Source organism: Schistocerca americana, chromosome 3 (genome assembly GCF_021461395.2).
Source record: "Schistocerca americana isolate TAMUIC-IGC-003095 chromosome 3, iqSchAmer2.1, whole genome shotgun sequence".
Classification (NCBI taxonomy): Eukaryota; Metazoa; Arthropoda; class Insecta; order Orthoptera; family Acrididae; genus Schistocerca; species Schistocerca americana.
In genome coordinates, this window is record NC_060121.1 from 128930007 (window position 1) to 128947048 (window position 17042).

At 42.3% G+C, this 17042-nt stretch overlaps 1 protein-coding gene across 1 annotated transcript in view; it reads right to left on the reverse strand.

Annotated features, from left to right (window-relative positions):
* The window catches only part of LOC124606856 (protein scarlet-like), a 230364-nt gene that overhangs the window by 67326 nt on the left and 145996 nt on the right, over window positions 1–17042 (reverse strand). Inside the window, exon 11 of the mRNA XM_047138937.1 lies at window positions 9305–9440. Within this exon, the coding sequence (XP_046994893.1) occupies window positions 9305–9440 (136 nt within the window). The remainder of the gene's footprint in view (window positions 1–9304; window positions 9441–17042) is intronic.

The following is a 17042-nucleotide window of genomic DNA, read 5'->3' on the forward strand; positions in this document are numbered from 1 at the left end:
ACCAGGGAGACCGTGCGAAGTGATGCTACCCCACGGTAACGACCGCACGCATTGTGCTATACTGACAAAAAACACTATACAAGAGTTGGGTTTGGAAGCCCCTACGTATCCACCTTATTCACTCATATTTCAACATTTTCTTCTCTCTGTCGAACAACCTCCAAAGAAGTTCCATCCCGAACAAAAACGCGCTTCCAACATGGTTCGACGAGTTCTTCGCCTCACGGGCACCTGACTTCTACAGTCACAGAGTGGAAAAGTTACCGCAGCGCTGGCAAACTGTTACAAATAGTGAATGAGATTATGTTACTGATGACTAAAGTCTCTATTATGTGTATGTGTTGCGTTTATTAAACCTATGGAAAAACGTCACGAACTTACACGCTAACCTAATTCTTAGACTGACATAGGCTATGTCTGTTCGCCCAACGAATGTCGAGTACGTGTGTTGCTGAGTAAATCAGAGATTTGGTCACACACATTTGGTGCTATTTCAGTACTCTTATTATTCATGTGTGTCCGGGCCTGGTATTGTTTCTTCGGACTAGCGCCCCTGCTCATGCAGACATATCAGCGGCAACTGTTGTGAATGTGCAAAAATAACAGCAGCTGCTTACAGTGAGATAACTGCTGTGTCAGCACACCATGTATTTAAACATTATACAAAACGACACAAGCTCAGCACGATAATCTGTTGGGTGGTGGGACTGGACAAAGTGATACATCAGGCAATCACCATTGACAGTTGCCCGCATCTCGTGGTCTTGCGGTAGCGTTCTCGCTTCCCACGCCCGGGTTCCCGGGTTCGATTCCCGGCGGGGTCAGGGATTTTCTCTGCCTCGTGATGGCTGGGTGTTGTGTGCTGTCCTTAGGTTACTTAGGTTTAAGTAGTTCTAAGTTCTAGGGGACTTATGACCACAGCAGTTGAGTCCCATAGTGCTCAGAGCCATTTGAACCATTTGAACCATTGACAGTTGCACTGAACATTTATTTGGCACATTTAAACAAGACAAATAACAAATAAAACGATCAATGTTGTTGTTGTTGTGGTCTTCAGTCCTGAGACTGGTTTGATGCAGCTCTCCATGCTACTCTATCCTCTGCAAGCTTCTTCATATCCCAGTACTTACTGCAACCTACATCCTTCTGAATCTGCTTAGTGTATTCATCTCTTGATCTCCGTCTACGATTTTTACCCTCCATGCTGCCCTCTAATGCTAAATTTGTGATCCCTTGATGCCTCAGAACATGTCCTACCAACCGGTCCCTTCTTCTTGTCAAGTTGTGCCATGAACTCCTCCCCAGTTCTATTCAATACCTCCTCATTAGTTATGTGATCTACCCATCTAATCTTCAGCATTCTCCTGTAGCACCACATTTCGAATGCCTCTATTCTCTTCTTGTCTAAACTATTTATCGTCTATGTTTCACTTCCCTACATGGCTACACTCCACACAAATACATTCAGAAACGACTTCCTGGCAAACCTATACTCGATGTTAACAAATTTCTCTTCTTCAGAAACGCTTTCCTTGCCATAGCAAGTCTACATTTTATATCCTCTCTATTTCGACCATCATCAGTTATTTTGCTCCCCAAATAGCAAGACTCCTTTACAACTTTAACTGTCTCGTTTCCTAATCTTATTTCCTCACCATCACCCGACTTAATTCGACTACATTCCATTATCCTCGTTTTGCTTTTGCTAATGTTCATCTTATATCCTCCTTTCAAGACACTGTCCATTCCGTTCAACTGCTCTTCCAAGTCCTTTGCTGTCTCGGACAGAATTACAATGTCATCGCGCGAACCTCAAAGTTTTTATTTCTTCTCCATGGATTTTAATACCTACTCCGAATTTTTCTTTTGTTTCCTTTACTGCTTGCTCAATATACAGATTGAATAACATCGGGGAGAGGCTACAACCCTGTCTCACTCCATTCCCAACCACTGCTTCCCTTTCATGCCCCTCGACTCTTATAACTGCCATCTGGTTTCTGTAAAAATTGTAAATAGCCTTTCGCACCCTGTATTTTACCCCTGCCACCTTTAGAATTTGAAAGAGGGTATTCCAGTCAACATTGTCAAAAGCTTTCTCTAAGTCTACAAATGCTAGAAACGTAGGTTTACCTTTCTTTAATCTTTCTTCTAAGATGAGTCGTAAGATCAGTATTGCCTCACGTGTTCCAATATTTCTACGGAATCCAAACTGATCTTCCCCAAGGTCGACTTCTACTAGTTTTTCCATTCGTCTATAAAGAATTCGCGTTAGTATTTTGCAGCTGTGGCTTATCAAACTGATTGTTCGGTAATTTTCACATTTGTCAACACCTGCTTTCTTTGGGATTGGAATTATTATATTCTTCTTGCTCACCAGATGGTAGAGTTTTGTCAGGACTGGCTCTCCCAAGGCCGTCAGTAGTTCTAATGGAATGTTGTCTATTCCCGGGGCCTTGTTTCGACTCAGGTCTTTCAAACTGTCTTTCAAACTCTTCACGCAGTATTGTATCTCCCATTTCGTCTTCATCTACATTCTCTTCCATTTCCAGAATATTGTGCTGAAGTACGTCGCCATTGTATAGACCCTCTATATACTCCTTCCACCTTTCTGCTTTCCCTTCTTTCCTTAGAACTAGGTTTCCATCTGGGCTCTTGATATTCATGCAAGTGGTTCTCTTTTCTCCAAAGGTCTCTTTAATTTTCCTGTAGGCAGTATCTATCTTACCCCTAGTGAGATAAGCGTCTACATCCTTACATTTGTCCTCTAGCCATCCCTGCTTAGCCATTTTCCACTCCCTGTCGATCTCATTTTTGAGACGTTTGTATTCCTTTTTGCCTGCTTCATTTACTGCATTTTTATATTTTCTCCTTTCATCAATTAAATTTAATATTTCTTCTGTTACCCAAGGATTTATACTAGCCCTCGTCTTTTTACCTATTTGATCCTCTGCTCTCTTCACTATTTCATCCCTCAAAGCTAGCCATTCTTCTTCTACTGTATTTCTTTCCCCCCATTCCTGTCAATTGTTCCCTTATGTTCTCCCTGTACAACCTCTGGTTTAGTCAGTTTATCCAGGTCCCATCTCCTTAAATTCCCACCTTTTTGCAGTTTCTTCAGTTTTAATCTACAGTTCACAACCAATAGATTGTGGTCAGAGTCCACATCTCTCTCTGTAAATGTCTTACAATTTAATACCTGGTTCCCAAATCTCTAAAACGATCAACACATTTTTAAAATTACCACACATCCCCAAATATACCATTTCGTTGAGAAAATTTAAACATTTATAAAGCATGGCACTTATGAAATGAGTTAAAATTATTTACTCAGAACTGTGATCAACCTGAAGAACAATTTACTAAAATATAACGAGGAAATGTACTCTTTCGTTACTGCAGTGATTGGTATTACCAAAGTAATTCAGAGTAGAGGCAACAGCAAATCAGATACCATGGTACACATTCACGTTATTTAAATGGCAGGCATCCTAAAGTGTAAGATATAAAACATAAAATTTCATGTGACAGGGCAACCTCGCGGGATTCAATAAACTACGCCCAGAAGCGGACGCCCGCTCACTCAGCTGTTTCCAATACAGGCTCGGTTGGACCCCAAAACGGGAGCAGCAACAGTCACGAATAGGCACGAAAAAGCCCAGAACTAGTGGGTATCTACAAAATACGTCTTACTTGTTCGAGAAAGCCAGCCACCGCAGATCCCTGTGCCAGGACAGAAATAGCAAGGGAGATACACCAACGGCTTCCCAGTAACGTGACCGCTTCCATGCCGGCGATACTTCCCACGGCGCCGTCACCCAGGTAAACAGCCCCTTTTAGATTTGCTCTTCCTGCTGCCTCGCACGGCACCTGAACTGTCCACCAGACTTGGCAAACGACGTTACTGCTAAGCGTCCAAAAGCATAAATCCTCGCTACTTGCTAGAGCTTATCGCTCGCTCCCCGATCGGCCCGGTAGGTGGCGCCACGGCGCGCTCTCCGCACACCACCGGAAAGATGAGCCACACCGGCGATATGAATATCGTTCAATTACAAAAGTCATGGGCTATCGGTATGCACATATACAGATGGCCGTAGTATCGCTTACACTACGTATAGAAGGGCAGTGGACTGGCGAAGCAGTCGTTTGCACACAGGTGACTCATGTCAAAACATTTCCGACGTGATTGTGGCTGCACCACCGGAATTATCAGACTTTTAACGCGGAATGGTGGCTGGAGCAAGACGCTTGGTACATTCAGTTTCGGAAATCGTTAGGGAATTCAGTATTCCGAGCTCGACAGTCTCAAGAGGGTGCCCAAAACACCAGCATAGTGGCATTTGTGTAGAGTTGTTAGAGCTAGCAGACAAACAACACTGCGTAAAAATGGTTCAAATGGCTCTGAGCACTATGGGACTCAACATCTTAGGTCATAAGTCCCCTAGAACTTAGAACTACTTAAACCTAACTAACCTAAGGACATCACACACACCCATGCCCGAGGCAGGATTCGAACCTGCGACCGTAGCAGTCCCGCGGTTCCGGACTGCAGCGCCAGAACCGCTAGACCACCGCGGCCGGCACTGCGTAAAATAACCGCATACATCAGTGTGGGATGTGAGCCGTAGTTGTGTCCGGCTCTTCGAAAAGCGCGCCAGGCGGAGTCCTTTCACTTCGCGCCTAGTGTCTGCGGTGGCGCTTTCGGTTTGGCGCGCTGTTTGGATCGCTACCGCCCTCCGGTGGGAGGTGGAGCAAGTGTAGGGTCGCGTGACGATCGGGGAGTACGTACTGGGCGGTGACCGAGCGGGGCCCTGCTGTTGGGGGTCGTCAACTGCTCGCCACGTGCTTTGGCCGACCTCTTGGCTGTCAGGAGCCGTAGTTGTGTCCGGCTCTTCGAAAAGGCCTTACCCGCCTGTGCGTGGCTTATGGAGCATAGAAGCCGTGGTGCAGGAGATCAGCGCTTGGGACCGTACGTCTTCTTATCGGCCGTTGAAACCACTGGCAGCGGTTGCCTCTGACCAGCATTTGGAAGTGCGACTTGTTCCCGGCGCTGGGGTGGAGTGTGAGAAGTTGAGTACTGTTTATATATATATATATATATATATATATATATATATATATATATATGTGTGTGTGTGTGTGTGTTTGGTGTGTGTCTGTGTGTGTGTGTGTGTGTGTGTGTGTGTGTGTGTGTAAGAGAAGGTTTTCAAGTTCTAGTGAAGTGTATGAGTTTCTTCACCAGTGGTTTTGTTGGGGTCATCCCACCACAGTTTTCGTTTGGCTTGATTGGGTGATTTAGGGTCGGTGTCGCGTGTCTCTGTGGTTCGGAGTCTGTGCAGGCACCGCCCTTGCTACATCTCCTGGTTTTGGGCAACTCGGGGAGGTGCCGGCTTGTAACGGAAGTTTTGTGACTGATTTGCTGTGGCTCTGTAGACCACCAGTAACTATTCCGCCTACTGTGATTTGGGCCCCTTTACACATGTCACTGCCTCACTGAGCTAAGGATTTTTTCTTTTTTTTTTTTTCTTTTTTTTTTTTTTTTTTTTTGTGGGAACTGCCTTTAATGTGAAGGTTTGTGTGCTGGCTTATTCACATTTAACTCGTAACAAATATAAGTTATGTAACTGGCGAGAGAGAATGATTTTTGCTTAGTACAAGCTAGCTACTTAAAGTTTTTTTTGGAATTGTTCCCTTATTGATATAACAAGTTTAAAATCTTCTTATTCTTAACGTCAAACCTTGCAATCTCCTTTTCATAAAGAAAATTTGTCAGCTATTGGAAATTGTTATTGAAATTATTTTAAAAAATGCCAGACTTAAAAATTTATTGTTGAGAAAGTTAAAATGAAAGGATATCTTTAGCAGTGTGTGTTATTTCATCAGCACCTCCTGGCCCCTACTTCCACAATAACGTTTTGGAATAACATGTGTACTTGAGTTGTTTGTGAACCGCTCTAATTGACGGTTCAGGATATACGACGAATGTGTCCGTTAGCAAAGTGCAGCGAAATTTGACGTTAATGGGCTATGGTAGCAGACGACCGACGCGAGTGCCTCTGATAACAGCACGACATCATCTGCTGCTCCTTTCCTTAGCTCCCGATCATATCGGTTGGACCCTAGACGACGGGAAAATCGCGGCCTGTTCAGACGTGTCCTGATTTCAGTTGGTAAGAACTGATGGTAGGGTTCGAGTGTGGCGCAAACCCCACGAAGCCAAGGAACCAAATTGTCAAGGAGGTACTGTGCAAGCTGGTGGTGCCTCCATAATGGTGTGAGCTGTGTTTAAATTGAATGGACTGGATCCTCTGGTTCAACTAAACAAATTATAGACTGGAAATGGCTATGTTCGGTTACCTGGATACCATTTGTAGCCACTCAAAGACTTCACGTTTTCAAACAACGATGAAGTTTTTATTGATGACAATGCGCCGTGTCACCGGGCCACAGCTGTCTGGGACTGGTTTGAAGAACGTTCTCTAGCGAATGATTTGGCCACCCAGATCGCCTGACATGACATCCAGCTGACATCTATGGGACATAATCGAGGGATCAATTCACGCACAAAATCCTGCACTGGCTACACTTTCGCGATTGTGGGTGGCTGTAGACGATAAATATTTCTGCAGGGGACATTCAACGACTTGTTGAGTCCATGCCACGTCGAGATACGGCACTACACCCGGCAAAAGGAGGTCCCACATGCCATTAGTAGGTATCGAATTATTCTCGTCACCTCCGTATACAGGGTGGTCCATTGATAGTGACCGGGCCAAATATCTCACGAAATAAGCGTCAAACGAAAAAACTGCAAAGAACGAAACTTATCTAGCTTGAAGGGGGAAACCAGATGTCGTTATAGTTGGCCCGCTAGATGGCGCTGCCATAGGTCAAACGGATATCAACTGCGTTTGTTTTAAATAGGAACCCCCATTTTCTATTAAATATTTGTGTAGTACGTAAAGAAATATGAATGTTTTAGTTGGACCACTTTTTCCGCTTCGCGATAGATGGCGCTATAATAGTCACAAACATATGGCTCACAACTTTAGACGAACAGTTGGTAACGGGTAGGTATTTTAAATTAAAATACAGAACGTAGGTGCATTCGAACATTTTATTTCGATTGTTCCAATGTGATACATGTACCTTTGTGAACTTATCATTTCTGAGAACGGATGCTGTTACAGCGTGATTACCTGTAAATACCACATTAATACAATAAATGCTCAAAATAATGTCCGTCAACCTCAATGCATTTGGCAATACATGTAATGACATTCCTCTCAACAGCGAGTAGTTCACCTTCCGTAATGTTCGCACATGCATTGACAATGCACTGATGCATGTTGTCAGACGTTGTCGGTGGATCACGATGGCAAATATCCTTCAACTTTCCCCACACAAAGAAATCCGGGGACGGCAGATTCGGTGAACGTGCCGACCATAGTACGGTGCTTCGACGACCAATCCACCTGTCATGAAATATGCTATTCAATACCGCTTCAAAAGCGCGCGAGCTATGTGCCGGACAACCATCATGTTGGAAGTACATCGCCACTGTGTCATGCAGAGAAACATCTTGTAGTAACGTCGGTAGAACATTACGTAGGAAATCGGCACACGTTGCACCATTTAGATAGCCATCGATAAAATGGGGGCCAGTTATCCTTCCTCCCATAATGCCACACTATACATTAACCCCTTCAAGTTCGCTGATGTTCCACTTGTCGCAGCCATCATGGATTTTCAGTTGCCCAACTGTGCATATTATCCGAGTTTACGTTACCGCTGTTATTGTATGACGTTTCGTCGCTAAATAGAACGTGTGCAAAAGATGTGTCATCGTCCCGTAATTTCTCTTGTGCCCAGTGGCATGACTGTACACGACGTTCAAAGTCGTCGCCATGCAATTCCTGGTGCATATAAATATGGTACAGGTGCAATCGATGTTGGTGTAGCATTCTCGACACCGACGTTTTTGAGATTCCCGATTCTCGCGCAATTTGTCTGCTACTGATGTGCGGATTAGCCGCGTCAGCAGCTAAAACACGTACTTGGGCATCATCATTTGTTCCAGGTCGTGGTTGATGTTTCACATGTGGTTGAACACTTCCTGTTTCCTTAAATAACGTAACAATCCGGCGAACGGTCCGGACACTTGGATGATGTCGTCCACGACACCGAGCAGCATCCATAGCACACGCCAGTTGGGCATTTTGATCACAATAGCCATACATCAACACGATATCGACCTTTTCCGCAATTGGTAAACGGTCAATTTTAACACGGGTAATGTATCACGAAGTAGATACCGTCCGCACTGGCGGAATGTTACGTGAAACCACGAACTTATACGTTTGTGACTATTACAGCGCCATCTATCACAAAGCGAAAAAAGTGGCCCAACTAAAACATTCATATTTCTTTACGTACTACACGAATATGTAATAAAACATGGAGTTCCTATTTTAAAAAAAAACGCAGTTTATATCCGTTTGACCTAAGACAGCGTCATGGAGCGGGCCAACCATAGCGCCATCTGGTTTCCCACTTCATGTTAGACGAGTTCTTTGTAGTTTTTTCGTTTTATGCTTATTTCGTGAGATATTTGGCCTCGTCACTATCAATGGACCACCTTGTATGACGATGCAGGACACACTTCGAGGTCAAATAAAGGAAGCACGACGTTATGCGGTGAGTCTACTAGATAAAAATGTTTAATAATGAACACAATGAAAAGAAGATAGCCAATGGTTGGGTACATATTTCGAAATGATCCTTTACTAAATTAATAGAATTAATAGAAGGGATAGTAGAGGGTGAGAAATTGCAGGTGCTGCACGAGATATATCTCTTGTCCTTTCCAAGTCATCCCCAATACCAGCTCACACAGCATTTGGTATAACAGGTTCGAATGCTGCCTCGGGCATGGATGTGTGTGATGTCCTTAGGTTAGTTAGGTTTAAGTAGTTCTAAGTTCTAGGGGACTGATGACCACAGCAGTTGAGTTCCATAGTGCTCAGAGCCATTTGAACCATTTGTTAAGTCCCATAGTGCTAAGAGCCATGTGAACCATTTTTTTGAAGTGGAGTTACAACAGGAACTTACTTTGCCATCCATGTAAATCGACAAATGTGTAAAATGCTGGACGACTGACTGGCCTGACATCCGCTTGGAGAAGGTAATACAAACGAACCCAAAACGTAAGTGAAGAAATGTCTGTCAGCGTGAATATGTACAAAACAGAAATGAGTAAGAGTGTAAAGAGCGCAAGTTGGAGGAGTAAAGTGAGGGCGGCGCTCACCGCAGGCGGTGGAGACGTTGAGCGCCAGCGTGACGACGAGCAGCGTCATGGCGACGGCGTGCCACGAGTCGCGCAGCCCCACCAGCCAGTAGGCGGTCAGCACGAACAGCACCGGCTCCACCAGCAGGCCCGGCAGCTGCGCACACACACACACACACACACATGTCTGTGGGGAACACAGTAGTCTGGCCTGTAACGAGTGCCTCTGTGGGACTGCCCTCACTCTTCTGGTACACAGACTCTAAGGGGTAAGCAGCACAGCTGCATACCAACCAGTCAGTTAAACAATACATTACGTGTTAGAACGAAATGACCATTACTAGATACAGCAGAACACGAAATACACTACTGGCCATTAAAATTGCTGCACCACGAAGACGACGTGCTACAGACCGACAGGAAGAAGATGCTGTGATATGCAAATGATTAGCTTTTCAGTGCATTCACACAAGGTTGGCGCCGGTGGCGACACATACAACGTGCTGACATGAGGAAAGTTTCCAACCGATTTCTCATACACAAACAGCAGTTGACTGGCGTTGCCTGGTGAAACGTTCTTGTGATGCCTCATGTAAGGAGGAGAAATGCGTACCATCACGTTTCCGACTTTGATAAATGTCGGATTGTAGCCTATCGCGATTGCAGTTTATCGTATCGCGGCATTGCGTTGGTCGAGATCCATCGACTGTTAGCAGAATATGGAATCGGTGGGTTCAGGAGGGTAATACTGAACGCCGTGCTGGATCCCAACGACCTCATATCACTAGCAGTCGAGATGACAGGCATCTTATCCGCATGGCTGTAACAGATCGTGCAGCCACGTCTCGATCCATGAGTCAACAGATGGGGACGTTTGCAAGACAACAACCATCTGCACGAACAGTTCGACGACGTTTGCAGCAGCATGGACTATCAGCTCGGAGACCATGGCTGCGGTAATCCTTGACGCTGCATCACAGACAGGAGCGCCTGCGATGGTGTACTCAACGACGAACCTGGCTGCACGAATGGCAAAACGCCATTTTTTCGGATGAATCCAGGTTCTGTTGACAGTATCATGACGATCGCATCCGTGTTTGGCGACATCGTGGTTAACGCACATTGGAAGCGTGTATTCGTCATCGCCATACTGGCGTATCACCCGGCGTGATGGTATGGGGTGTGTGTCATTGGTTACACGTCTCTGTCACCTCTTGTTCGCATTGACGGCACTTTGAACAGTGGACGTTACATTTCAGATGTGTTACGACCCGTGGCTCTACCCTTCACTCGATCCCAGCGAAACCCTACATTTCAGCAGGATAATTCAAGACCGCATGTTGCAGGTCCTGTACGGGCCTTTCTGGATACAGAAAATGTTCGACTGCTACCCTGGCCAGTACATTCTCCAGATCTATCACCAATTGAAAACGTCTGGTCAATGGTGGCCGAGCAACTGGCTCGTCACAATACGCCAGTCACTATTCTTGATGAACTGTGGTACCATGTTGAAGCTGCATGGGCAGCTGTACCTGTACACGCCATCCAAGCTCTGTTTGACTCAATGCCCAGGCGTATCAAGGCCGTTATTACGGATAGAGGTGGTTGTTCTGGGCACTGATTTCTCAGGATCTATGCACCCACATTGCGTGAAAATCTAATCACATGTCAGTTCTAGTATAACATATTTGTCCAATGAATACCCGTTTATCATCTGCATTTCTTCCTGGTGTAGCAATTTTAATGGCCAGTAGTGTAGCTTTACGCACTTTGGAATTACCATATTCAGTACACAAGTTTCCCAGGCACCAATTGTCTCATTGAATGTATTCAGAACTTTCGTTCACAACTGACTTAAAGAGAAAGACATTTAACTCTGTTAAAAAACTGACATTTTTACAAAAGCAGATACTGACATGTATGTGTATTACCGAACGATCAGTTTAAGAAGTCATGTTTCGAAAGTACTGTTGACTTTCAATCATCTACAGAGAACGATTGGTAAAAGCTATGATCCATTTGCGTTCCACAGAAATACTGGAAACCGCGAGGGATGACTGGCCATACATATTATCTTAGAAAATGGTATTCTATCTGAATATTGAAGAATATCTCTCTACTCTTCAAGTTAAATGATATTTTAAGTAGCTGGCATACAGCGGAGCGTGCTAATAAGTTCCCTCGATTGCGCGGGTAATGGTTGCCGTGGATGAAACAGTTAGTAGAAAAAATGCGATTAAATTCGTCGTCGACAGCGGATTATCGATGTTGCGTCACCATTAGCTGCCATTACGGACCATGCCACAAAGTGTTTTTTTAATTCTGATTTTCGTATATTTTTTATTCTGAAATTGAAAACAGTTAATCTTCCAGTCTGAAAATTACCACGCTAATGCTGTAGTACAGGGTTATGCCTCACCATAAAAGCCAGTGTTGATACCCCTCTGTACCTTCGATTGTAATCCAGAAATCGCGATATAAATTTTGAGTAGTAATGATGCTAATATTACGCACGATGCAGTCTCAATATTTCATTTCTTTTGTAAGGGAATCTATGACGAACAAACGACTGGCAGAAGCGTAGGCAATACGAATTGGGCGTAAAAGATCACTGCTACCCAGACGATAAGAACTCTGATGAATAGAAAACTAGTGTCTCGCAGTACAACATGATACTGTGAAATATATACCGAGGGTGAAGGAAACTAAGTAGAAGCATTAAGTTCAGGAGAATAAATAAAAACATTAAAGTTGTCCAGTGACATCGTAATCGTGCTGGAGCCGACAAAGGGCACGGAAGATCAACAGAAAGAAATGGGCAGCGTTTTTGAAAATAAGTAGTAAGTGAACATCGATTTCAGTGCAGTCAAAGGAAATAAAGATATACTGGAACAATTAGGTTAGGAAAGGAGACGCTGAAAGTACTTGAGGACTTTTACTTTTTGTTGAGAAAAATAAATGACGCCGGCCGGGGTGGCCGAGCGGTTCTAGGCGCTACAGTCTGAAACCGCGCGACCACTACGGTCGCAGGCTCGAATGCTGACTCGGGCATGGATGTGTGTGATGTCCTTAGATTAGTTAGGTTTAAGTAGTTCTAAGTTCTAGGGGACTGATGACCTCAGAAGTTAAGTCCCATAGTGCTCAGAGCCAAAAATAAATGACGATGTCAGATATAAATAGCATGTAATATCGGACTGTCAAAACTTTGAAAAACGTTTCAGACAAAGAGAAATAAGTTAATGTCGAACATAATTATGGATGATAGTCTTTTGTGAGAGTATGTGTCTGGAGTGTAGCCTTATTTGAAAGTGAAACGAGAACGATAAACATTAGGAACAAGAAGAGAATACAGGTTTTTGACACGTTCCTTACAGAATCATGCAGAAGATTAGATAGGGTAGATACGATAAATATTGAGAATGGGATAAATTGAATGGGGGAGAAAAGAAATTCATGGCACAATTGCAGTAGAAGAAGGAATATATTGACGGTATACACACTGTGGCTTTAATGAGTAGTTAACTTCTTATGGGAAGGAAGAGTTGTAAAGGATCACTGAGGTACACAGTAAGCAAGTTCATATGGATGTAGACTGGACAAGTTACGCAGAGATGGAGCGACTAACGTAGGTTAAATGAAGCCAGTCTTTGGACTGAAGACACACACAACAATTAAACAGTTCATTAATTATACGAAGAAAAACACTACATTTTGAGTTATTTTTTACAAATTTTTATGCTTTCTTTTTATTATTAACACTACGCTTTACAGTTATCTAGCTTACATTTTTTCTTTACTACTGCATATTATTAACAATGTTAACCTATAACGGCATTCAGAATGAAACGGCATTGTTTAACAAATACATTGGTCGAAGGAGTATATAAATTGTAATTGAAAATAACCCATAAAATTTATTAAAACTGTATGCCAGACGAGATTTAGGAAGTAAACTCACTTTGGTAACGTTGTACTTAGGAAGACCAGCAAGAAAGTTGAATGAAACTGTTGGTGAGACCACAGGGTGTGCTCGAATGGACCTTGCGGAGCGATCTCCACAAAATGCAGGGATGCAGATCCACCTACCAGTCCGGTAAACAGTTTTAATGCGTCAGGTGCGTCGACAACAGCGATTTAGACGCCAAAGTCTTGAAATTCCTTCAGTCCAGACCGAGTTATATTATTATACATACTGCCTGCGATTGTATCGATTATGTTATTAATTTCAGACAACAAATTGATGACGTCCTAAGGAATCAGTTCTAACAATATAGCTTCCATATGTTAGCCAGTTTGAAAATTATAGTTTGGCACAATTTAAAATAAAAATGAGCTACATAAACATTACGATTTCCTGGGAAATGAATAAAATCCCTTCATATTTCTGTACCAAATTATGGCCACCAGTTATCAATCCTTAACTAAGAGTTAACATATTTGACGTATTAATAATTTAATTTCTAGCAAATTCCCCTCAGTGATCCCTACTTACACTGTAGTCGAACTTCAGCTGTCTGAATACGCCAGACAAAAGGCATCGTAGATTGTTTGTTCCCCAACCATAGTTTGGGGACTACCATTTGTCACTATAACACAAAACAAATTATCTCAAATCCTGTTCCGAGTTTAGACTTTTATATAGGATATTCAGCATTTCTGGAGATGAAAAAACTAAACTTTTACAACAACTACTGCAAACACAGGTTACAGCTTTACTACAACATTCAAAGCTTGAATGTGATCCGAAAATTTATTGGCTCGTCTGAAACTTAATTCTCTTTTATTTCATTCATGCTTTACTCATATCGTGTGAAACAACGCTATGAGATTCAGTAAAAATTGAAAAATGAAGCACTTTATAGCCACACCTTCAAGTACGTGTAATTTCGTTCACATCGAGTGTCGTAAACAATGCAGGCGTTTCTTAAACGAAATTGACATAGTTTGTTCAGACATTCCACAAGTAATAATGAAGTATAAAACGAAAAGGAAAAAATGCTGCTCTCGGTGCACAAAAAAGCCGAATATCTAGAATACCCACGTATTAATGTTCGCTGGTCTGTGGGGTGGGGAGGGGTCCTTGTTAACGTTCGCTTGTCTGCTGGCAGGAGGGAATCTAGATTCTCCCCCCACCTCCTCCATATATGGTCTACACTCATCTATAATCTGTATTTTTCATTTCCATTGTCTTATCTCTTGTACCCACTGTTTCTATCTCCATCCATCTGTCTTTTTCTCTTACTGCTACTATCTCTCACCGTCTTCTACTCCTGTTATTGTCTTCATTCATTTCTGTTTCACCGTCACTTTCTTTCTACCACCACCATCGTATTTTCTCTCTTTCTCTCTCGATTTCACTGTCTCCTCTCTCTTTCACCGCCACGTCTCCCTGCTACTATCTTTCAGTTCAAAAAGCAATAAAACACATGCCTAAATTTCTGGTGAGGAAGGCGGAATGAGGATTAAGACAGCCGGTTCCCCAGCTTTTCTGTCAGACTCATTTAAAGAGATAAATATTCCCCTCTTTTCCCTGCTACAGCAGGGTGTGCTGCTCCCATAACAGAAATTTCTGTAGGACAGTATAGTTCTAACAGTTTATTTACCTACATCGACACATTTATGTACTTTGACAAATATAAACAACAAATAAGTACTAATAATATAAGGATAACACAACATGGTTTACTTTAAATTTTTCTGGGTACTTTACTCATTAATCACAATTCACAGAAAATGTCCGGCATATGATTTGTACTTTGAAAAAGTAAAAATGTTATTAGAAATATTTTACTGATTTTGCAGTCTTTCCAGTTTTACATAGTTTTTGACAGTCATTTTAAGTTCTATTCAGCCATGTTAAGACCAGTTTAGCCCATTTTTTGTCGACGTAGAACCACTTAGGGCATATTAGTATAGGCGTGAAATGACCATCATACAGAGACAGCGCGCCATAAAGTTTTATTACTGGAAAAATGCTGAATAAAATCATAGTTTGTTGACCTCAGAATTCTTGCGATGACCCTAGAACTCTTACCATGTGTTCACTAGGTTAGTTAAAACTATATTTACGCCTCGGACAGGCTACTACGTGCACAAGTAGGGTAACTTCGTGCACTTGCATGCCGTTAACAGGTAATGATATCGAAAAAAGTGCGTTAGTTATATTGACTACTGAATTATGTTATTACGTCAGCGGACTACATCTTAAGCACTTCTCAGTTGTTCGAATCATTCCATGTTCGGATAAATAAGAGCATCGAAGAGAGTGGTGACGGTTTTGAGCGGAACAAGTGAAACAGTTCTTACAAACATGCAAACCGTTGGAGAAAGGTGAGAGCTTTTTTCACAATTAATAAAAACATCTGCTTTTCTTTTTTGTTGCAGTGTATTTTTCTCAACATATTACCATTTTGAAACCACAACTCTGTTAATCGCTCATCGGTCAGGCAGGAAGTGTAATCCATTTTTCTCCCCATAGAGTCCTACAATAAAAATGCTATGTTCCTATTTAAGATTTCAAAACTGTGCCCCGCCCCATCCCCTGGAAATGTGGCAGGGGATCTGTATTGCTATCACCGGATAGCATTTAAAAAATATCGAATACTTATTTTTTCGTTTCCTAATCCTATTCGTTCTTTGATATATTTCGTTCCCTCAAGACAAAAAAAAGTCACCCTGGATCTTCAGGGTGATTATCTGCAGTTCTGTGTATTTCGAAAGGACAGTTTTGGAAACACTGTTTCCTATACAATGTGACAAATAATGGATTTCTAGAACTGTATGGCAAATTCTCTTTAATTTCCCGCAGGATATACACATAGAATGAAAGTACACAAAACACTGCTGGAGTACTAAGTTTCCTGTTACCATTTGCAGAGAAAAACTACAGGGGAGATCGTAAAATTCGTAACTTTTATAAACGAAGGTATTGTTTTGATTATGTAAGCGTCTTATAGAGAAGAACTGCAGTCTTCTGCATCTTCCACATTTTTCTGCTTCAGACATTTGCAGGGTATTAGTTAGGTTCTTAACCATAAATAACTCAATAATATTTAATCACGTGATTGGAATTTTTTGTCAAAAAATATGGCAGACGATGTAAGTACGTGTGACCTCCACGCACAAAAGCAGAGTTCTTCAGCTAGCCAGTACACAGGTCGCTAATTTTCCCAGATAATTAATCAAATGGCTCTGAGCACTATGGGACTTAACATCTGAGGTCATCAGTCGCCTAGAAGTTAGAACTACTTAAAACCTAACTAACCTAAGGACATCACACACATCCATGGCCGAGGTTCCAGACTGAAGCGCCCCATATAATTAACATGACCTTTGTTGTATTGCATCCATAAGATCTGAATAAGGTAAAAGACTTTGAAGTGGACAATACCACATAACCAAAATGAGTAACTCAGTCGAGTAGACATTTTATATACTCTACATCGTTTCTAGACGTACTTATCGCTCGCATTTGAAACGGATACTACTAATCAGGCGCAAATTCAAACAAGTGACACTTTATAATTATTTCATTAGCAAGTTTTTTTATAGGCATTTGTTCATTTACTGTGATTTTGAATTGTATATGCCGACGAGAAGAAAGGACAGAACATACTGTTATTTTTCGTCTAGTTTTGCACTGCAATATTTACGATTTTTAGTTAAATGATATGAAGTGAGTTAATTATTCGATATGTTTATTTTCTTGGGACCATATTAATCAAGACAATGTCATTTGCAACTTACAACAACATTTAAA